Source organism: Oncorhynchus nerka, linkage group LG9a, assembly GCF_034236695.1.
Source record: "Oncorhynchus nerka isolate Pitt River linkage group LG9a, Oner_Uvic_2.0, whole genome shotgun sequence".
Lineage (NCBI taxonomy): Eukaryota > Metazoa > Chordata > Actinopteri > Salmoniformes > Salmonidae > Oncorhynchus > Oncorhynchus nerka.
This window is the reverse complement of record NC_088404.1, coordinates 63,835,646-63,859,247: the sequence shown is the minus strand read 5'-3', so window position 1 is coordinate 63,859,247 and position 23,602 is coordinate 63,835,646. Positions and strand designations below refer to the sequence as shown.

Sequence of the window (23,602 nt, the reverse complement as noted above, 5' to 3'; positions counted from 1 at the left end):
CTGGGCTCGAACCAGCAACACAACGACAACAGCCACCATCGAAGCATCGTTAACCATGCAAAGCAAGGGAAACAACCACCCCAAGGCTCAGAGCAAGTGAAGTTTGAAACGCTATTAGCGCGTGCTAACTAGCTAGCCATTTCACTTCGGTTACACCAGCCTCATCTCGGGAGTTGATAGGCTTGAAGTCATAAACAGCGCAATGCTTGACGCACACCGAAGTGCTGCTGGCAAAACGCACGAAAGTGCTGTTTGAATTAATGTTTACGCGCCTACTTCTGCCTACCACCGCTCAGTCAGATACTTAGATACTTGTATGCTCAGTCAGATTATATGCAACGCAGGACACGCTAGATAATATCTAGAAATATCATCAACCATGTGTAGTTTACTCGTGATTATGATTGATTGTTTTTTTATAAGATACATTTAATGCTAGCTTGGCTTACTGCATTCGCGTAACAGGCAGTCTCCTTGTGGAGTGCAACGAGAGAGAGGCAGGTCGTTATTGCGTTGGACTAGTTGGCGATGACGAAGCCTCTGCTGGAGTCAGTGTACTTGGAGTCAGCACCGTCGTTGCAGACACAGGCAATCCCAGCAATGAAGGTGCAGGTAGATCAGGCACCAGTGCAGCGACACAACTTCTTATGTCAATCTGCTCCGAACCTATTGCAGTCAATCTCGTCCACTTAGCAGCATGCCGCTGCGTTTGGTTTCCACAACTTGGGACATTGGACCAGCGCTGATTGGAACAGTCTTCATTACAAGATTGAGGAGGAGAAGCAAATGGAGACGACTTCTTTGGCACACAAATTCCAGGCAGCACAGACCATTTGCATAGGGACAGATGACAAGTTAGGCCCGAGTGGCGTTAAGCCATAGGAGTTGAGAACGAAAACTTTCTAATTTGCGTTTTCCTCATAAATTCATGCAAAATTGAGATTTGCTTGCTAAGCATAGCCACCTCATTCCTGTAATCCTCCACGAGCAAACAATTGCCACATTGGCACTCTGTGTTGTCATTACTGTCCCGGAGCAGCGCATAATAAACACAGCTTCTACAGCGCTGAAAATGTTTGTTAGATATTCCAGGTGAAGCGGGCTCCATTGCAACCTAGCTAGCTAGCTGGCTAGTTGGTAGCAGGTGTTGACACAAACACTTATAAAAATTAAAATAAAACCAAGTTAAAAAAAACTTTGGAAGTAACAGGTAGAGGAGCAGGAGGTATCAGAGTTTGTGACAGGAAATGACGGCAATATATTTACCTGTATTTACCCCTCAAAAATGAAACGCTAATTAGCTGCTAATGTGGATATCATAAAAAACTACAAACGCCATGATGCTCTGGATGAGACTGACAAATTGTGCCAAAGGTAAGAATCTCTGGATTAACTATCTAATGTTAGCTACATTTTGTTGAATTGAAAATTCCATATAACAGTCTTGAGCAACTAAATTGACACAATACCTGTTAGCAAAGATGTTAGATAGAGATGACGTGCAGGAGCTTGCAGGGATTTGTAGTCTTGCATGTCTACTTTGATGCTATTGAGCATTTTCGAATCTGAAGAGTATATAGGGCCAAATACATTGATAAAAGTCAACTTGTCGGAGATTGACATGGTTATTAAAACGTCACCCGAGGGTAAGCCTACACGAAACACAGCCCTTATTCTAAAATTCCCTACAGAAAAAAATGAATGGTGGAAAAACGATATTAAACATGGAAATGGCTCCTATGGGTAATATGACACCTCCACTGTGGGGCTCTATGGGCACAGGCATAAACATTGGACTAACTACTAAAGTGAGACTTTATCCTCGTGTTTCTTGGCTATTTACATTATTTGTTCACAAGTTAGGTTGTTTTTCATTGTTGAGTCTGCTACCACTGCTAGCGAAGAAAAGAGACATCGTAGGCCTCTACTAGTCAGATTCGCACAGGCACAACTCAAGACTCGAGTGGCCCTGTTACCACAGTAACCATAAAGGGGCAGCTGAAATGTTTGGTCTCATCTGTGATATTTTGGTTAAAAGACTCAGGTCACAAAATATTAAAATAAATGCAACAATATACCACATCAGTTCTTAATAGAAAGACATTCCTTGTTTTAGAAACATTACTAAACATGATAATCCGTTTTGTTGTGTGTTTTTTTGGTGTAATTAATGCAACAAAAAATATTTCGTCTGGTAAAAAAAATGAGTGACTGGTAATTTTTTTAATGTACCTGCCACGGTGGCTGGTCGACAAAAAAGTGTATATTGTTTGCAGGATAGTCATAATTGGAGCGTCAAATTATAGCTAGAATGATTGCAAAGCTATAACGGCAGTCATCCATCCATTTGCTGAGAGATCATCAAGTGCTGATGGGGTTAAACATTTTACAGATAAATGTGGGAATGAGAATTACCTTCTTTGTTCTCCCCTGAAATAATGGAAACATGTGGCACCTTTGCAGAATCTCGGCCATGATGTTTTCTGGGACTGACAGAGCCAGACTGGAAGAGGAGTTTGTCTGTTAGTAAATCTGACAGTATGGCCATTGGCCAATGCTACCAGGGAGTCCAAAAAAACTCCTTGTTTTGTTACAGTACCTCAGTGTCCCATGAGTCTTCCTCATCATCTCCCTTCTCCAAACCCAACTCAGAAAGGAAATCTAAGAAGGAATTATTTTCAAATGTTGCATTTAAAAACATATATACAGTGGGGAGAATAAGTATTTGATACACTGCCGATTTTGCAGGTTTTCCTACTTACAAAGCATGTAGAGGTCTGTAATTTTTTTATCATAGGTACACTTCAACTGTGAGAGACGGAATCTAAAACAAAAATCCAGAAAATCACATTGTATGATTTTTAAGTAATTTAATCAGCATTTTAATTAGCATGACATAAGTATTTGATAACCTACCAACCAGTAAGAATTCCGGCTCTTACAGACATGTTAGTTTCTCTTTAAGAAGCCCTCCTGTTCTCCACTCATTACCTGTATTAACTGCACCTGTTTGATCTAGTTACCTGTATAAAAGACACCTGTCCACAAGCTCAATCAAACAGACTCCATCCTCTCCACAATGGCCAAGACCAGAGAGCTGTGTAAGGACATCATGGATAAAATTGTAGACCTGCACAAGGCTGGGATGGAATACAGGACCATTAGGCAAGCAGCTTGGTGATAAGGCAACAACTGTTGGCGCAATTATTAGAAAATGGAAGAAGTTCAAGATGATGGTCAATCACCCTGGGTCTGGGGCTCCATGCAAGATCTCACCTCAGGGGGCATCAATGATCATGAGGAAGGTGAAAGATCAGCCCAGAACCACACGTCAGGACCTGGTCAATGACCTGAAGAGAGCTGGGACCACAGTCTCAAAGAAAACCATTAGTAACACACTACGCCGCCATGGATTAAAATCCTGCAGCGCACGCAAGGTCCCCCTGCTCAAGCCAGCGCATGTCCAGGCCCGTCTGAAGTTTGCCAATGACCATCTGGATGATCCAGAGGAGGAATGGGAGAAGGTCATGTGGTCTGATGAGACAAAAATAGAGCTTTTTGGTCTAAACTCCACTCGCCGTGTTTGGAGGAAGAAGAAGGATGAGTACAACCCCAAGAACACCATCCCAACCGTGAAGCCTGGAGGTGGAAACATCATTCTTTGGGGATGTTTTTCTTCAAAGTGGACAGGACGACTGCACCGTATTGAGGGGAGGATGGACGGGGCCATGTATCGCGATATCTTGGCCAACAACCTCCTTCCCCCAGTAAGAGCATTGAAGATGGGTCGTGGCTGGGTCTTCCAGCATGACAACGACCCGAAACACACAGCCAGGGCAACTAAGAAGTGGCTCCGTAAGAAGCATCTCAAGGTCCTGGAGTGGCCTAGCCAGTCTCCAGACCTGAACCCAATAGAAAATCTTTGGAGGGAGCTGAAAGTCCGTATTGCCCAGCGACAACCCCGAAACCTGAAGAATCTGGAGAAGGTCTGTATGGAGGAGTGGGCCAAAATCCCTGCTGCAGTGTGTGGAAACCTGGTCAAGAACTACAGGAAACGTATGATCTCTGTAATTGCAAACAAAGGTTTCTGTACCAAATAGTAAGTTCTGCTTTTCTGATGTATCAAATACTTATATCTTGCAATAAAATGCTAATTAATTACTTAAAAATCATACAATGTGATTTTCTGGATTTTTGTTTTAGATTCCGTCTCTCACAGTTGAAGTGTACCTGTGATAAAAATTACAGGCCTTTACATGCTTTGTAAGTAGGAATACCTGCAAAATCAGCAGTGTATCAAATACTTGTTCTCCCCACTGTATATTTCAAGTAAAGTACTCTCTGGACAGAGAGATTTTTATCTCTAGATTTAGCAAGTTACCTCTTTGTTTTTCTTTGGAGGTGTCTTGACTTCCAGGGACTGGTGAATCATCAACAAGGGAATCATCTTTCTCGTCTTCTGTCTGATATTTTGTCTTTCCCATCTCCTCCTTGAAGCTTTTCTCTTCCTCATCTTCTTCATCACCACCTCTGTCTTCATCATAATCTTCTTCATCCTCTGTGGAATCTTTTTCCTGAGTGGAGAAAATAATTTGTTCAGGCTCTGTTAACTGCAACAAGCACCTTTTCGATGATGATTAAGTTTATAATATTGGTTTGTGTTTGAAGGAATCAAAAGAAAACATTGAACTACATGCCTAAAGCCTAGTTGTTGTTCTATAACTCACCACCTATAACTCTTACCCATTTGATAGACAGATTGATGCCTTTGACTGGGTCTTCATTGTCTCTAACCTCTAACGTTGCCCTTTCAATGTACTCTGGCTCGTCCTCGAAGGGCGAATCAACATCAACATCATCAATGTCTGTTTGAGGCAATTCTTCCTCTTGATCTGAAAATCCATCGCTCATGTCAGACTCATGCTGCTGAACAGCAGCGACATAAGTACGGTCTTTGCTGTGGGTACTCTGTAGCTCCACATCATCCTTCTCAGGTTTGTCCTCATGAGTTTCACCAGGGTCATTCTGGTCAATAGTCTCCTGGTCAAGTCCACCTTGTCCGTCAGAGATTTCATCTATATCCTCTATTGGAGTGTGAGCAGCATTCATGGCATCAGGCGTTGGGTCATCCTCGGAATCAAGGTCTGAGGCAGCCTCGTCTTCACTTGAAGTATTTCCAAACATTTTACGAGTCTCAAGACTATGTTTTATTGGTGTCACTGGAAGTCTACCCGATTTCACATCGTAGTTCTCACCAATGCTCTCAATGTCCTCTTCTCCTAGAATTTCTTCAGAATCGTTTCCCTCATCAGGAACTTTGATAGTACCACTGGCAAAAGCATATTGCAGTTTTTGGTATTGGCTGTCAGGGTCTTCGCTTCTCTCTTTGTCTTTGTCACTCATGGCACACGACAAGGGACAGGATAATGCCATCTCTTTTTCATCCTGCCAATCATCGATCATTGACACAGGAACTGAATCTGACTCAACATCCTTTTGGGGTTGAGAGAGATCCAGTTCATCAGCCCCTTTACTTAACATCTCGTTTGCAGTTGTAGGTCTGGATAATGCACTTGTAGACCTGGATATTGGTGATCGCGAGTCTCTTGGCTTCAACTTCTGCTCATCTGCACTCTCAGGCCTGGATATAGGTGATCGTGAATCTCTTGATGTCAACTTCCGCTCATTTGTAATGGCAGGCCTAGATACTTTACTCGTAGGCCTTGATATTGGTGATAGCAAGTCTCTTGATGTCAACCTCTGCTCATTTGCACTCGGAGGCCTGGATATTAGTGATAGCAAATCTCTTGGAGTTGAAGGCCCTCTCTCCAAATTGTCCATGTCCTTTATCTCTCTTCTGGGGGACCATGGAGGGCTTGTCCATTTACGAGGAGAGTTCTCATCTGTCTTGTGTTGATTGGGAGCAATGGCTTCTTCGGGTTCAGGAGACCCTGTAGCTGCTACATCCCTATTCACATAGTAATCATCATCCGAACCATCATCATCATACATATTTTTATCCTCAACTTGTTCACCAGTTCCTGGTAAATCATCATCAAATGATTCTTTAATGTCAGCCTTTTTCTCTCCTGGTTCTGGAGACTCTGCTGGAGAGGTATCGTCATTTGGCATCTCCTCAACTTCATCTACCACATCTTCGTCTTCCCATGAATCATCAGAACACTGTTGGTCCTCGGCCCGGATTCTTGGTGATGCGACACTCAGGCTTGGTGACAACTTACCTGCCTCTACTGAAACATGAACCTCTAAACATCCATCTCTAATGTGTGAGGCACCTTTTTTGACATTGTCATCTGATGAAGAATTCCAGAAGGACTTGGGTTCATCTACCTTTGGTTTTAGTGAGATGCACTTTGGTGATATGCTTTGCACGGGGGAGGTCGATGGTTCTAGTTGGAAATCTGATATTAGATCTTCTCTTCAAGATGGGGAATCTCATCAATTATCTCATCTTCTCTAGTTGTTGAGGCACCATCGACTTTATCATTTTCATCTGATGTGGAATCCCATGAGGATTTGCATTTATCTACCTTTGATTGAACACAATCCTCATTTAGCTCATCATAATCATCTTTAGTGGATGAGGGGCCATTGTCTTCATCATTTTCATCTGAATGGGAATACCATGAGGATTTGCATTTATCTACCTTTGGTTTAGCAATGTCATCATCATCTTTGGAATCAAAGGAATTGTCTGAAGAACTTGGCCTATGCGTTTCACCATGAGAAACTGTGCTCGTGTTTTTTGGCTCCCCAAGAGTTGAGGTATGATCTAAAGCTTCTCTGATATCTTCATCATCAGCAATAAGCTTTGCTTCATCACTCCAGTAGTCTGCAGGTGCATCTTCATCACCAATCCCTTCTTCATCCTCATCATCAGAATCATCTAAGTTTCTCTGTGATGGAAGAACTCCTGTGCTGTGTGGGGGAGTCTTGGGCACTGCCGGAAAACCTGGCTCTGGAACAAACTTATGATCTGATGTCCCATTTAGCTCATAACCTAAACTGTCCTCTTCATCTGAAAACCTGGACTCTACCCTGATGGCTGACACCACACAGTCCTCCTCTACATCTAGAGTTGCTGGGATACCATAGTTTGATGTTCCAAATAGAATCTCAGGAACCATTCTCTCATTAGCTTGGTGCTCCGCATTGAAAACATTCTTAGGAGCCCCCATCTCTCCAGCTGTATCGACATGTTCTGAATCAGCTACTACAGTATCAGAGACCTTAATACCGGGAATAGTTTGATCATCCTCATCAACAATATCAACAGCTTCAGCACTGGACGTTTTGGGCACTTCCTCTGCTCCAATTCCTTCTGCCTTGACCGAAGTTGCAGCAACGTCACACTCTTCCTCCTCTTCGCCTTCCTGCTCTTCTTCATAGTCATCTTCATCATCCTCATCTTCCTCCTCATCGTCATTGTCATCATCATCTTCCTCCTCGTAATCTTCATCGTCTTCGTCATCATCTTCGTCCTCCTCTTCATCATCATCATCCTCATTATCTCCCTCAGGGCTTTCCTCAGGTGAGTCTCTACCTCTCGCCTGACTACCAGACGGCTGCTCAGAGAGCAGCTCACTCCCCTGAGTCTCCTCCAGCTCCGTTCCGTCGCCTTCTGCTTGTAAATGTGTTAATGGATGAGTAAAAGGAGAAAAGGGAGAGAATAGAGAGAAGGGTGTCACACAGAAGCTCAAGTTAACACAGTGTTAGCTACACTACATTACCTTTCTGGAACTCTGGAGACAGGTAGAGATCATCTGGGCAGGTTTGGAGGTAAAGGAGGCAGAGGGTGGGGGGGAGACTAGGTGCTGGGGGGCACTGCTGGGTGGGAAAGCCTTGGGTAGGGATGGGTTTCTCTGGACTTGGTTCTCGCTCTCACGCTTGGCCTCAGGGCCGCTCCATGGCTTTTCGAGATCGGTTACAGCTACAGGGCAGGGGTGATAAGTTACTACACAGCCACAGACTAACAGAGGGTTACTAATAAGTGAACAAACTTAAATTATTACCGTCATTCTTTCCCTTTTTGGAGGCATTCATCAGATTCTTTAGGTTTAGCTTTGGATGTTTCTGTAAGATACAAGGAAAATCATACAGCTAGTCAAACTCAAAATGAATCAACAGATGGTTGTGCAAATAATGGATTCATCATAAAGACCTTTTGGGTTATATCCAATTCGTCCTCTTCATCTGAGGATGGCCAGGAATCGTCTGCCGCACTTTTTGACACCCTAAAATGTAAGTCAATTTGATGAGAGAAGTAATGAGGTTCATGGTTGTGCAAATGTACTTACTATATCAAAGATGTAGCCTGTTCCCCCATCCTGACCACTGCGCTTGATACAGAATGTAAGCTCACGAGATAAGGATGGTCGAACGAGGCTAAGATGATCATTGCTTACCGGCTTATTGACTCCGTTTGCGAATTGTCTTCAACATCTGCAACACGGTAAGCCAAATTAGTATTGTCAAGGATCACTTTCAACAGTTCTAGGTGTGATAACATTTCAAATCAGATGATGATCACAAATAACAAAAGACATACATCTACAGCTTCACCACGAAATGATTAATCTTACACTGCAGATTTTCACACCCTAACTATCTTAAATGAAAAAAGCCACCGGGAGAAAAGCTCACTACAAAACACTGCAATCAAGTGTATAGAACAACAAGCTCAGATGTCTATCCTCGTTGGGATCAAGAAGGCCAACACTAGCTGAACACAAATTAGTCAGTTAAGTACCAAAGTTAGACCTTAGATAGAAGATACTTAGCCTAAATGCCTCACAAACACGTTCCTATCATCTCTGAAATTACACAATGCTTTACAAGTTTGTCTGATCTTGTTGTGCTATTTTCACTGCTGGCAATACCTCTCCCTCCTTCACTCGCTCCTTGCTCTAGATCCAGCCAAGTGGTATTGCATGAGGGGTAAATGAAACAATCGAGGTGAATGAATAATATTAACATGGAAATGAACATGAAAATTTGCACATTGCCTTAACCTGTTACAGAAGACAATACATACAGTAACTTACATTTGCATTATAGTCATTAGTAAACAACACACAAATCAATGTAACATTATGAGATTAAATGGAATCCTTTATGTACCATCTTTGTCAGTTGCTGGTCCCCCCAGAGAGAAGCCTGCTTCTTCGGAAGGGCTGCACAACATGGAAGCTCGCTTCTTTTTGGCAGGGGCGTGGGCGGGAGACGGCATGGACTTCCTCTTGGTGCCATGCTCAATAATGAGATGGGAACAACTGAAACAAGGATGACACAGGATTGGAAATGCATCTACTGTTAAATAAACTTTATTGATCCCCAAAGAGGAAATTGGATTCGTCACCAGCATAAGTCACAAAAAGAACAAGACATAATCACAGGCATACATCAGAACAAGGAGAAAATATGGCTGGTGGAACAAGAATAGAAAATCTGTTAACTGTGCTAAACAACTAAGAAAAGACAACGGACAACAAATAAAATGTTATTTGCCACATGCAATGAATACTTACAAGGCTTTAACCAACAATGCAGTTCAAGAAACAGTTTCATTAACTAAATAAACTAAAGTAGAAAATAAATAATCTAAAAGTAATAAACTTACATATCAATAATGAGCCTCTATAAAAAGTTAATGTGCGGGCCAAGTGGTATTTATTATCTATGCATAGTCACTTTACAAATGACCACGACTAACCAGTCGTGGTCATTTGTAAAGTGACTATGCATAGATAATAAACAGCGAGTAGGTGCAGTGTAAAAACTAAGGGGGGGGTGTCAATGTAAATAGTCCGGGCGGCCATTTGATTAATTGTTTAGCTGTCTTATGGCTTGGGGGTAGAAGCTGTTGAGGAGCCTTTTGGTCCTAGACGTAGCGCTCTGGTACCGCTTGCCGAGCGGTAGTAGAGAGAACTGTTCGCTGCTCTGGCCCCCCAATGGTGGAACAAACTCCCTCACGACGCCAGGACAGCGGAGTCAATCACCACCTTCCGGAGACACCTGAAACCCCACCTCTTTCAGGAATACCTAGGATAGGATAAAGTAATCCTTCTCACCCCCCCCCCCCCCCCCCTTAAAAGATTTAGATGCACTATTGTAAAGTGGCTGTTCCACTGGATGTCTTAAGGTGAACGCACCAATTTGTAAGTCGCTCTGGATAAGAGCGTCTGCTAAATGACTTAAATGTCAAATGTATGTAAATGTAGAACAGTCTATGACTAGGGTGGCTGGAGTCTTTGGCAAATTTTAGGGCCTTCCTCCGACACCACCTAATATATAGGTCCTGGATGTCAGAAAGCTTGGTCCAAGTGATGTACTGGGCCGTACGCACTACCCTCTGTAGCGCCTTATGGTCAGATGCCGAGAACTTGCCATACCAGGCGGTGATGCTCTTGATGGTGCAGCTGTCAAACTTTTTGAGGATCTGGGGACCCATGCCAAATCATGTCAGTCTCCTGATGGGGAAAAGGTGTTGTCGTGCCATCTTCACAACTGTCTTTGTGTGTTTGGACCATGACAGTTTGTTGGTGATGTGGACACCAAGGAACTTGAAACTATCGACCTGCTCCAATTCAGCCCTGTCGATGAGAATGGGGGCCTGTTCCGCCCTCCTTTTCCTATAGTCCACCTTCAGCTCCTTTGTGTTGCTCACATTGAGGGATAGGTTGTTGTCCTGGCATCACCCGGCCAGGTCTCTGACCTTCTCCCTATAGGCCATCTCATCGTTGTCGGTGATCAGGCCTACCACTGTTGTGTTGTCAGCAAACTTAATGATGGTCTTGGAGTCGTGCTTGGCCACGCAATAATGGGTGAACAGGGAGTATATTCAGACATAAAACTCAGACATAATTTTAGTGTTTTCTATCCAAATCTACCAATTATATGCATATCCTAGCTTCTGGGCCTGAGTAACAGGCAGTTTACTTTGGGCACACTTGTCATCCGGATGAGAAAATAGTGCCCCCTAACCTTAGGACGTTTTAAAGCAGCAAAGGGGGGGACCAACTCCATATAAATGCCCATGATTTTGGAACAAGATGTTTGACAAGCAGGGATCCACATACTGCTGACCATGTAGAGTACATAGTGCATTTGGAAAGTATTCAGACCCCTTGACTTTTTACACAATATTCCTTGACTTATTCCAAAAATTATCAAATTATTCCCCCCCCTCAATTTACACACAATCTCCCACAATGACAAAGCAAAAACAGGTTAAGCCATTTTAGAAAATGTATTAAATATCACTTTGACATAAGTATTCAGACCCTTTACTCTGTACTTTGTTGAAGCACCTTTGGCAGCGAAGAGTCTTGAGTCATCTTGGGTATGACGCAACAAGCTTGGCACACCTGTATTCGGGGAGTTTCTCCTATTCTTCTCTGCAGATCCAATCAAGCTCTATCAGGTTGGATGGGGAGTGTCGCTGCACAGCTATATTCAGGTGTCTACAGAGATGTTCGATATGGTTCAAGTCCGGGCTCTGGCTGGGCCACTCAAGGACATTCAGAGACTTATTCCGAAGCCACTCTGCAGTGTCTTGGCTGTGTGCTTAGGGTCGTTGTTCCTGTTGGTAGGTGAACCTCCGCCCCAGTCTGAGCGCTCTGGAGCAGGTTTTCATCAAGGATCCCTCTGTACATTGTTCCGTTCATCTTTGCCTCGATTCTAACTAGTCTCCTAGTCCCTGCCTCTGAAAAACATCCCCACAGCATTATGCTGCCACCACCATGCTTCACCGTAGGGATGGTGTCAGGTTTCCTCCAGACGTGACGCTTGGCATATTAGTCCGGTGGAAATCTGTCCTTTGGTCTGACGAATCCTAATCTTAGATTTTTGCTTCCAACCGCTGTCTTTGTGAGACGCAGGGTATGTGAATGTATGATTTCTGCATGTGTGGTTCCCACCGTGAAGCATGGAGGAAGTGGTGTGATGGTGCTTTGTTGGTAACACGGTCTGTGATTTTTTTTTATTCAAGGCACACTTAACCAGCACGGCTAACACAGAATTCTGCAGCGATACACCATCCCATCTGGTTTGCGCTTAGTGGGACTATCTTTTGTTTTTCAACAGGACAATGACCCAACACACCTCCAGGCTGTGTAAGGGTTATTTGACCAAGGAGAGTGATGGATCAGATGACCTGGCCTCTACAATCACCCAACCTCAACCCAATTGAGATGGTTTGGGATAAGTGGGACCACGGAGTGAAGGAAAAGCAGCCAACAAGTGCTCAGCATGTGGGAACTTCAAGACTGTTGTGTGCAAAGCTGTCATCAAGGCAAAGGGTGGCTACTTTTTAGAATCTCAAATATAAAATATATTTTGATTTGTTTAAGACTTTTTTGGTTACTACATGATTCCATGTCTAAGGAATTGACAGTTTGAGTACTTACGCGTGGTGTCCATTCATCACAGCATAGTCATCGGACGACCATCCATTATTGTCCTTTAAGGTGATGTCTGCGTCGTACTGCAGGAGTAGCCGCACCATACTGATTTGTCCATTGCAAGCAGCGATCATCAATGGGGACCTAAAGGTAGCATAAGATGAAGGTTAAATAAACGTGCACATATCGGTTTGTGCATTCTCCAATATCAGAATCAAGCATTCCAAAATTCCATTCCCTTTCTTGAAGTAACCTAATCACAGATATGATAAAAGCTAAGTAATGGAACCCTTGCCATCACCTAATAATGTGTGTCAGACCACAGATTACATCAAGGCAGGGAAGAAAGAAGGAAGAGTTGCCATGGTGCCCTAGGGGGCAGCCTAGCTGGGCTGTTAAGAGCTAGCAAATGTTATTATATTTAGTTTTTATGTTCTATTATTTTTCTGCAAGCTATTGGTAGACAGATAGAGATCAAGTAAATCTGGGATCTGTTATTTTCAATAGCAGCAGGAAATGTATTAGAGCTATTGGACTGCTAAGATAGCTGCTAGCTTTGCCAATGCGGTTTTCATTTGAACATACTGTCTTTGGGAAGCTCATGCCGGGGATTTCTTCCGAGGTGTCGGGAGGCTTGGACAGACTGGACTCGTGCTGAATCGTGGCGCTGTAATGGAAGCATGCTACACCGGGACTGGGAGACCATTCAGCCACTGGAGATCACTTGGGAAGGTTTAGAGTAATGACTGATCCGACTCGACTCAACGAGGATGGCGAGACAATGACAAAATGTAGCCTGGCTCCGCCTTGCCTTGCACGTTGCAACCAAAACGGATTGGACAGTGAATGATGCTGGCTGGCTAGTTCTGCCATCTATTCCCAAGGACAGCAACCATTGTCATCTGGAGGACTAAACAAATGTGTTGTGTTTTGCAGTTAAATTATTTTGGCTGTGACTTTTACTGCAATTTAGCTTTTAGCTGTGAATGTGTAACATGTTTGAAGTTTGGCCAAATGTATTTAGGTTGCTGACAAGTCTTTAAAATCGAGCACACAGCCATGCAATCTCCATAGAGAAACATTGGCAGTAGAATGGCCTTACTGAAGAGCTCTGACTTTCAACGTGGCACCGTCATTGTACAGCACCTTTCCAACAAGTCAGTTTGTCAAATTTCTGCCTTGTTAGTGCTGCCCCGGTCAGCTGTAAGTGTTATTGTGAAGTGGAAAGGTCTAGGAGCAACAACAGCTAAGCCACGAAGTGGTAGGCCACACAAGCTCACAGAACAGGACTGCCGAATGCAGAAGCGCGTAGCTTTTAGAAATTGACTGTCCTCGGGCTGCAACACTCACTACCGAGTTCCAAACTGCCTCTGGAAGCTATGTAAGCACAATAACTGTTTGTCGAAAACTTTATAAAATTGGTTTCCATGCATAAGATCACCATGGGCAATGCTAAGCCTCGGCTGGAGGAGTGTAAAGCTCACCACGCAGTGGAAACGCGTTTTCTGGAGTGATGAATCACGCATCACCATCTGGCAGTCCGACAGACAAATCTTGGTTTGGCGGATGTTAGGAGAAAGCTACCTGCCCAAATGCATAATGCCAACAGTAAAGTTTGGTGGAGGAGGAATAATTGTCTGGGGCTGTTTTTCATAGTGCCAGTGAAGGCGAATCTTAACGCTACAGCATACAATGACATTCTAGACAAATCTGTGCTTCCAACTCTTTGGCAACAGTTTGGGGAAGGCCCTTTCCTGCTTCAGGATGCCCCTGTTCGTTCACAAGAGAGGTCCATACAGAAATGGTTTGTTGAGATCAGTGTGGAAGAACTTGACTGGCCTGCACAGAGCCCTAACGTCAACCCCATCGAACACCTTTGGGATTAATTGGAACAGCGACTGCGAGCCAGGCCTAATGGCCCAACATCAGTGCCAGACCTCACTAATGCTTGTGGCTGAATGGAAGCAAGGCACCACAGCAATGTTCCAACATCTAGTGGAAAGCCTTCCCAGAAGAGGAGGCTGTTATAGCAGCAAAAGGGGGGACCAACTCCATATTAATGACATTGATTTTTGGAATGAGATGTTCGACGAGCAGGTGTCCACCTACTTTTACATTTAACTTCTTTGGGTCATCCTCGACAAATGCTTAAATGCATTGTATCCACATTGTGGTTGTGTTTTTAAAAATTGGTCAAATAATGAATTTATTTTATATAATTTATTTGTTTACTATTCAACCAGATCTCTCCATCTCAGGAAAATGGATTTGTTCTTTAAAAGCATCACACAAACCCACCTGTGTCCCTGGTCCTTAGTGTTGACGTCAGCCCCCTCCTTGAGGAGGAACTCTGCCATCTCGGCATGATTCTCCTTCACTGCCATAGTCAGAGGGGAGTATCCCTCCTGCAAGATCATCCAAACATGCATTGTCAAATATCTTGTATATCCACATAGCTTAGTCATTTTTGTACCACAGTAACAGCTCTCCTACCCTCAGCTTCATCCTCTTTCTCTATCAACCTATGAGTCAGGATTACTCTTCAGCAATCTGGGGCCTTGTTAAGATCTCTCTCTCGGACCAGTGCCTGAGCAGTGACAGTCCTGAGTGGTGCTAGAGGATCTGTGAGCAACAAATTGACTCATCTGTAGGATTGGGTTGGTGTAAGCCAGGGGTGTCAAACTCAAATCCTGCAGGGCCGTTCCTGTGTGTCTTCTGGTTTTTATTATTTCCTTTAAAATGTGTCCAAAATTAAGATCTAGACAACCAGATGAGGGGAATTCCTAACTAGTAGATTAAGTACAAGGGAGGCACGAAAACCTGCAGATGCTCAGCCCTAAAATAATTGAGTTTGGCACTTCTGGTGTAACCAATAGGGAGACAATTCAACCTGGCCTACCATAGTGCAAGATGGAGCTACCACCATATTGCTCCTACTACAAGTTGGAGCTACCACCATATTGTCACTTATGGACCCACGGCTCACCTTGTTCTGGGCGTTGACATTGGCCTCGTGCTCCAGCAGCAGCATAGCGGTGGAGAAGGCAGGTATGCAGGAGGCCAGGTGCAGGGCCGTGTTGCCGTTGATGTCCACCAGATTAGGTTCGGCATCATGCTCCAGCAGCGTGGCCACGCAGCGTTCCTGCTGGCACTGCACTGCCTGCCAGGGGTACGGAGGAGAGGAACATTAAGATGTTATGCACAAAAAACATCACTCTGACATATAGAATTAGGAATCACATCAGTTCCATTCATGACATTTCTATCTGCAACAATACACAACGTTTGCCATTGCAAGAGTTTTGCAAAATGTAAAGGTAGATGGACAAGTTGAAGATTATAGTGATACAATTTATCAAATTGCAGCTGCCATTACCACTCTTCGAGGGAAGCAGAAATTAAAGAGAAAACTTTACAGATGTTAACTATATTGTTGATGATGCATTCGCTCTATGGATATATGACATTCTGGTGAGCAAGGCTTTATCAGTATTGTAGAGCATCAAGTAAGGACAGAAGAGAAGCTGCATGTATCTAATTATAAATAAATTGACAATCAAATTACCTAACAAATAGTGCTGCTCAGTATACCGAAACGTTGGTACTTTTTCGATACCAGGATATTAAAAACTGTTCGGTACTAGAATTTGTTACTTCAGTCAAATGTGTCTCACAGATCACGCCTGTCTATCAGCTCAGCAGACCCTTTATTATAGTAAGCACCGTGCCTGCTCCACTTAATCATTGCTAGCTTGCAATGGGAGTCTGGGCTGCATCATGTTAACTTCTTTGTAGCATGAGTGGGAGGCTAATACACTTGTGGCACAGCATGTAAAAATGTTGAAACTGTTACTGTTCAAAAAACAACGTCCATACAGGATAGAACACTTTACAATTTAGGAAGATACATAGATATACGCATAGGTAATAACAGAGAGTAGCGGCAGCGTAAAGGGGGGGGGGGGTAGTCTAGGTAGCCATTTGCTTAGCTGTTCAGGAGTCTTATGGCTTGGGGGTAGAAGCCTTTTAGAAACCTCTCGGACCTAGACTTGGCGCTCCGGTGCCGCTTGCCGTGCAGTAGCAGAGACTAGGGTGGCTGGAGTCTTTGGCAAATTTTAGGGCCTTCCTCCGACACCGCCTGGTATAGAGGTCCTGGATGGCAGGAAGCTTGGCCCCAGTGATGTACTGGGCAGTACGCACTACCCTCTGTAGTGCCTTGAGGTCAGAGGCCAAGCAGGTGCCATAGCAGGCAGTGATGCAACCAGCCAGGATGCTCTCAATGTTGCAGCTGTAGAACCATTTGAGGATCTGAGAACCCATGCCAAATCTTTTCAGTCTCCTGAGGGTGAATAGGTTTTGTGCCCTCTTCACGACTGTCTTGGTGTGCTTGGACCATGATAGTTTGCTGGTGATGTGGACCCTAAGGAACTTGAAGCTCTCAATCTGCTCTACTACAGCCCTGTCAATGAGAATGGGGGCGTGCACGGGCCTCCTTTTCCTGTAGTCCACAATCATCTCCTTTATCTTGATCACGTTGAGGCCTACAACCTGACTCAGTTACACCAGCTATATCAGGAGGAATGGGCCAAAATTCACTAAAGTTATTGTGGGAAGCGTGTGGAAGATTACCCGAAACTTTTGACCCAAGTTAAACAATTTAAAGGCAACGCTAATAAATACTGAGTAAACTTCTGACCCACTGGGAATGTGATGAAAGAAATAAAAGCTCAAATAAAACTCTACTATTATTCTGACATTTCATATTCTTAAAATAAAGTGGTGATCCTAACTGACCTAAGAAAGGGAATTTTTACTAGGATTAAAAGTCAGGAATTGTGAAAAACTGAGTTTAAATGCATTTTGCTAAGGTGTATGCAAACTTCCGACTTCAACTGTATATACCGTATTCTTTTCTACAGTATTTAGTCAATGCCACTCCGACATTGATCACCCTAATATTTATATATTTCTAAATTCCATTATTTTACATCTAAATTTCGGTATTGTTGTGTGTTGTTAGATACTACTGCACTTTTGGAGCTTGGAACACAAGCATTTCACTACACCTGCAATTACATCTGCTAAATATGTGTATGTGACAAATAAAATTTGATGTAAGTCATAACTGTAACTCGGCCACTCAGGAACATTCACTGTCTTCTTGGTAAGCAGCTCCAGTGTAGACTTGGCTTTTTAGGTTATTGTCCTGCTGAAAGGTGAACTCATCTCCCAATGTCTGTTGGAAAGCAGACATTCAGGTTTTCCTCTAGGATTTGTCTGTGCTTAGTTCCATTCCGTTTCTTTTTTTATCCTGAAAAACTCTATAGTCCTGAACAATTACAAGAACACGCACAAAATGATGCTGCCACCACTTTGAAAATATGGAGAGCGGTACTCATTAATGTGCTGTATTGGATTTGCCCCAAACATTACACTATGTATTTAGGACAAAAAGTGAATTGCTTTGCCACATTTATTTTGCCTTGCTGCAAACAGGATGCATGTTTTGGGATATTTGTATTCTGTACAGGCTTCCTTCTTTTCACTCTGTCAATTAGTTAGCATTGTGGAGTAACTATAATGTTGTTGATCCATCCTCAGTTCTCTCCCACCACAGCCATTAAACTCTGTAACTGTTTTAAAAAGTCACCATTGGCCTCATGGTGAAATTCATGGGAGGTTTCCTTCCTCTCCGGCAACTGAGTTAGGAAGGACACCTGTATCTTTGTAGTGACTCAATTTTAAATTAAACAAAATGTGGAACAAGTCAACAGGTGTGAATACTTTCTGAGCGCACTGTAACTAAATGCATATCAAATTGTGCTTGAAAGGAAGGATTCACTTCCCAGTCTGACCTAATGAATACCACCCAGGTGTAAATGTATATGGAAGACTCACAGGTAATACAAAAGAATTAGGCTACACATAAGCCTATCATCTCAGCAACATGTCTAAACTGAGATGGCCAATCAACTATCATATTCCATCCTCAAATCTTTTTGAAAATGATGGATAATTCCACCCACTGACAAAGCAAAAATAGGACACAGTACCTTCATCAACGGGGATCTGTTTTGATTGTCGCATAGGTTGAGCTTGGCTTTGCTCTCAACCAGGAACTGGACCACGTCTGTATGTCCATTGGCACAGGCAATGTGAAGTGCTGTTCTGAAATGTGAACAAGGGTGACATAAGTGGCAAACAGTCCTTTGGCCCTCCATTTCAAGTCATTACATCACAATTTCCGGTTGCACTGGTGCGAGCTGCACATTCTACCTGGTCCCCATCAAATCAAAACAACTTATTATTAAGAGGATAAAACCTTGAATTTGTTCAACAGTAAAGTGCATTATGATTCCTGTAATAAAAGTTTCTGTCCTGCCACTGTGCATGCCTGTTTCGTTGTCCCTCACACTCTCTCTCCCCCTCGTGATTGCATAACATTTCAAAATGTAATTCCAAGGGGAAAAACTACTAAAAGTCCATATTAAAAAGGAGGGTCTCAGCTTTGTGTAGGTATAAATATATTGAGCTCAAACCACACTGATTTACAATCGAGATATTTGATATGGCTTTCAAATACGAAATTGCACATCGGCAATCGCGAGTGTACTAGGTCTTATTGCAAAGTTTTTTTTAGGATATTACATGGCTACTAGCAGTTTATAACTTTCTAATTTAACTAGGCAAGTAAGAACAAATTATTATTTACAATGACAGCCTACCAGAAGGCAAAAGGTCTCCTGCGTGGACGGGGACTGGGATTAAAAATAAAAATGTCATAAAAATATAGGACAAAACACACATCTCGACAAGAGACACCACAAAACTACATAAAGAGAGTAGTAAGAGTAAGTATTATATTTAGAGTAAACAACCTAGCTAATGTGTTGTTTCCACTTCCTAAAGTGGTGAATTAGCACCAATTGAATTAGGCCTATAAATATTATTAGTGATCATAAAGATGAAGGAAAATAAATATATTTAACCAAAAAAATCTGAAAATTCTGGAGCCCAATTTTGACCATGAAATAAAAACAGCCTAATTGTCAACCCAAAATTCAAGACAATCACTGGATTAGGTCGCATATTAAACTATTTTGAATCATGCACTTCTGCTTGGACATGATATTCAATACATAAATAAATATCAAAAGTCTATTACACTTCTAAATAAAGCATTATGAATGACTATAATGACTTTATAAGATGACTAAAATGTATTATATTGTGCGACGCTGCAGATTTTTTACTTTTTGGTGTGCCACCAGAATTTGGGCTGGTGCCACCTACTGAAAAAGTAGGGGAAAATATTAGTTTGGAGCCCTGCAAAAGCCACGAAATGTTATCACTCCAGCTTGATTTGTAGCTACACTTAGGCTACACCACACATACACACACAACTGTTCAAAAGTTTGGGGTCACTTAGAAATGTCCTTGTTTTTGAAAGAAACACACAAAAAAGTCAATTAAAATGACAAAAAACGTCACTCTATTCTTACTCTGAGAAATTAAAGCTATTCCATGCAAGAAATTGCAAAGAAACTGAAGATCTCGTACAGCGTTGTGTACTCCTCCCTTCACAGAACAGCGCAAGCTCTAATCAGAATAGAAAGAGGAGTGGGAGGCCCCGGTGCACAACTGAGCAAGAGGACAAGTACGTTAGTGTTTAGTTTGAGAAACAGACGCCTCAAGTCCTCAACTGGCAGCGCCATTAAATAGTACCCGCAAAACACCAGTCTCAACGTCAACAGTGAAGAGGCGACTCCGGGATGCTGGCCTTCTAGGCAGAGTTCCTCTTTCCAGTGTGTGTTCTTTTGCCCGTTTGTCAACGTTATTTTTATTGGCCAGTCTGAGATACAGCTTTATCTTTGCAACTCTGCCTAGAATGCCAGCATCCCGGAGTCGCCTCTTCACTTTTGATGTTTTTATATTTGAGATTCTTTAAAGTAGTCACCCTTTGCCTTGATGACAGCTTTGCACACTCAATGTAGAAGCAACAGTACATTTTCATATTTTGGCCATCATACTTTGATTTGGTTTTATTCAAATATCATCCAATTTCATCAAAAACATGATTTTGACTGTTCATGAACTTTAAAAGGTCAAAAATAGCATATAAAGGATATAAAGGATAAACTGTGCTGCAAGCACAGGGACATGGATAGAAGTAAGTTTAAGGACAGTGACAGAAAGGGTTTTCTAAAGCTAGCCAACTAAAATAGGGTGGCAGTATGAGTAAGTAGTCTAAGTAGCCTCATCCGGTATCTGTGGCGCAAAGTACCTTGATCCACAAGTGCACCCCCTGCCCTGGAAAGAACGGTAGTCTATCACAGGTTGGTAGAGACTGGAGAAGTCATACTCCAACACTTGTCACACATACAGTACATTACACAAGGACTGTCTAAGTGCAGACCTCAGAAAGTAACAGTGGCAATACCAGCTACTAACTGGTAATAGTCTCATCTTTCATACCTGTTCTCCTTATCAAGCTGATTGATGTCATTCTTCTTGGCCAGATGCTTCAGTTTGGCCAAGTCACCCCCATAAGCAGCCTTGTGTACCTTTCCAAGGTCCTTCTCCTTCAAGTCATATCCCACAGACAGCACACTCCCAGTGTCTGAGGTGTTAGGTGAGAATCCTTTCTTTTTCTTGGTGAAGTTGAATATCTTCTTCATTGTATATGGTGGATGCCCAGATGACAGATAGCAGACTGCATTGCCTTTGGCCTTCACTACCTGACACTGAGGTGCGCCTGAGGATCACCACAGCATGTGTCTTTCCCATCCCTAAAAATAAAGCACAGCAAATCGGATTAAGTCATGTCAAAGTCGAGAGAAGGTTGCTGCTGCACCATCGCCGTTACAAAGACTGAGACGAGGAACTCGCATCAAACGTACTGTGTATATAGCTACAGTACATTTCGGATCAATTAGCAGCTAAAAAGCCATGGCGATTTTTGGTGCATGGGTAATCATTAATAGGTCACCATATTGGTCTTCAGATTATGCTTATTCGTATGCTGCATACGATTGACAGGAGATCGTAGTACACATTGGCCATGACAAATAATGTACTGCTAAAATAATACGATAATGGCATCATGCACAACAACACAGTTGATATATTCTATAACCAAGGCTAGCTAGCTAACGTTAGCTAACAGCTGGCTATAAGATTGTGGTTACACACGCTCACACACGTTGACAGATCAAGCATATAGATCCGTCCTTACCTTGACTAGTAACTTTAGTAGAATGTCAAAACACCAATATTAATATAACATGTTTCAACCGGCATTAAGCCATATTAACAGAGCATGGCTTGCAGGAAGATAATTCACTAGAACCGATGTTATTTTGGTTGGCTCACTCGCTCACTGTCAGTACAGTCAGGAAGAAACGTTGATCCAGTCTGTTACCAAGGCGGATACCCACAAATATCAGTAACAAGTATCAGAAAAACAAATAACGTTACGTTCAAATTCTAATATTATTGTTCATTTCATATGAGCAAATATTACATATCTAGCCATTTCAAGTCGATTCATACAGTTAACCCATAATAACATATTCAATCAAGTAAAAACCGATTCACATTTTTTTTCCTGGAGTCTAAAGAAGCAATTCAGCTGGCTAGTTACACTAGTTAACTATGCAAACTATCATTAACGTGTTAGTAAACCGTAATCGCAGCCAACTTCGTCACCTCCCAAACGTGAAGCAACCGCGACTTTTAAATTTGTAACAGTCAGCACAGGCAAAGCAAAACATGTTAGATTAATCCGGTAGTTGGTCCCAAACTAAATCACTAAATTACATTATTGTTTTGCGCTAATAAGGTAGCTAAACAACCTACAATTAACAAGCTAACGTTAGCTAGTTCCTACAGAGAAGCGATTGTAAAAATGTAACGTTATGTCTACCGTAGCTAGCTAGGCAGTTTCTGGTTAGCTAATGTGTATTTAGTTAGCAGACTGCCCTGCGCGCTATCTTGGCTGTCGCATGGTAGCTATAATTAATTTTACTACAAAATGTACATGCAGAAAATAGGTCTAATTTAGATAGTTAGCTAGCTGATAGAAACAAAATGACCTGTTGATCGCTCCTGCTGCCAGCTGCTTCTTCTTCGGGATCAGGTTGGCGGACCGCAGCCAACTGAAAGTTGCATACAACGCCACCTACTGTACAAAATCATGAATACCCATGTTTCTTGACATAGTTTCTCGTCGGGTGATTGGTTGAGCATTCGTGATTGTGTGATGTCAGATAGATGCTCTACCAAGGCGCCTGTTTATCGAGATCGTGCCGCCTAAATGAGCAGAAGCACCAAAGATTATGGATAAACTGACAACATTTTACGTGTCTCTCCGCCCTAAACAATGAGAGTCCTCGTCCACAAAGCGGCACGGAAGGCTTTCTAGATCCCGCCTTTCTTTCTGTTTGGTTGATAATGCCCGTGTTCTTACCGTGCCAATATATCCTCCAAACACCGGCTTCGAGGGCATTATCACTTTTATACAACGGGTTACCAACATATTGAAATAATGATTCACATATTTTAATTTAAAAAATTATTTTGATTACTTTCATACTATTTAATCCTTCCACAAGATATTGTATCGACCCTGGGTTTATAAACGCGGATATCGACTCTGCCGCTCGAGCATTCTATTGCAGCACAGTCGATAGCGCGCTGGATTTAGGTCTAGAAGGTACACCCTAGACCTACACCCTGCCTGTTTCCTTACAGTATATTCCCGATGAAAATCTGGGGTTTTACTACCCAACTCGGCTGGTCAATCGTTTTATCGGTTCAGTTGCCAGAGTGGAGTCCCAGTCGTTCTGAGAATATGGATGCGACTCAGTCGTTCAATTCAAAACGTTCCATTGGCATAACGAGCCAACTATGACTAATTTACAGTCACGTCAAACAGTGCAGCCAGAATAACAACAAAATAGCTGCATTTGTTTAAACTGTTTTCTAGGGACATTTATTTGGATACATCTATAATAATTAGCTAATTGAGGCGCAATTTCGCTAGGCATAGAAAATGTGCTCTCTTGTCAGAACAACTTTGTTCAGATGAGCTATATGAGGATTCTGAGTTATGCACTGTAGCCCGTTACCATATATGTGATTGAATATTATCTGCTGTTGGCTTGTGTGGATGTATGTAT

The 23,602-nt window shown here is 42.6% G+C and overlaps 1 protein-coding gene across 10 annotated transcripts in view; it reads right to left on the bottom strand.

The window, feature by feature from the left end:
- si:ch211-272n13.3 (ankyrin repeat domain-containing protein 26) overlaps window positions 1–22,590 on the bottom strand; it is an 83,716-nt gene extending 61,126 nt beyond the window's left edge. For 6 of the 10 annotated variants that reach the window (XR_010464766.1, XM_065022753.1, XM_065022756.1 and 3 more), the window contains exons 1-4: window positions 4,744–6,218; window positions 4,382–4,574; window positions 2,600–2,661; window positions 2,416–2,503 (exon numbers count right to left, since the gene is read on the bottom strand). Coding sequence is in view for 9 of the 10 variants with exons in the window: in XM_065022753.1 (XP_064878825.1) it covers window positions 2,416–2,503; window positions 2,600–2,661; window positions 4,382–4,574; window positions 4,744–6,132 (1,732 nt within the window). In the remaining variant the exon portion in view is untranslated. The other 4 variants (XM_065022757.1, XM_065022762.1, XM_065022758.1 and 1 more) reach the window with 3 other exon arrangements.
- Between the last annotated feature and the right edge of the window lie 1,012 nt (window positions 22,591–23,602).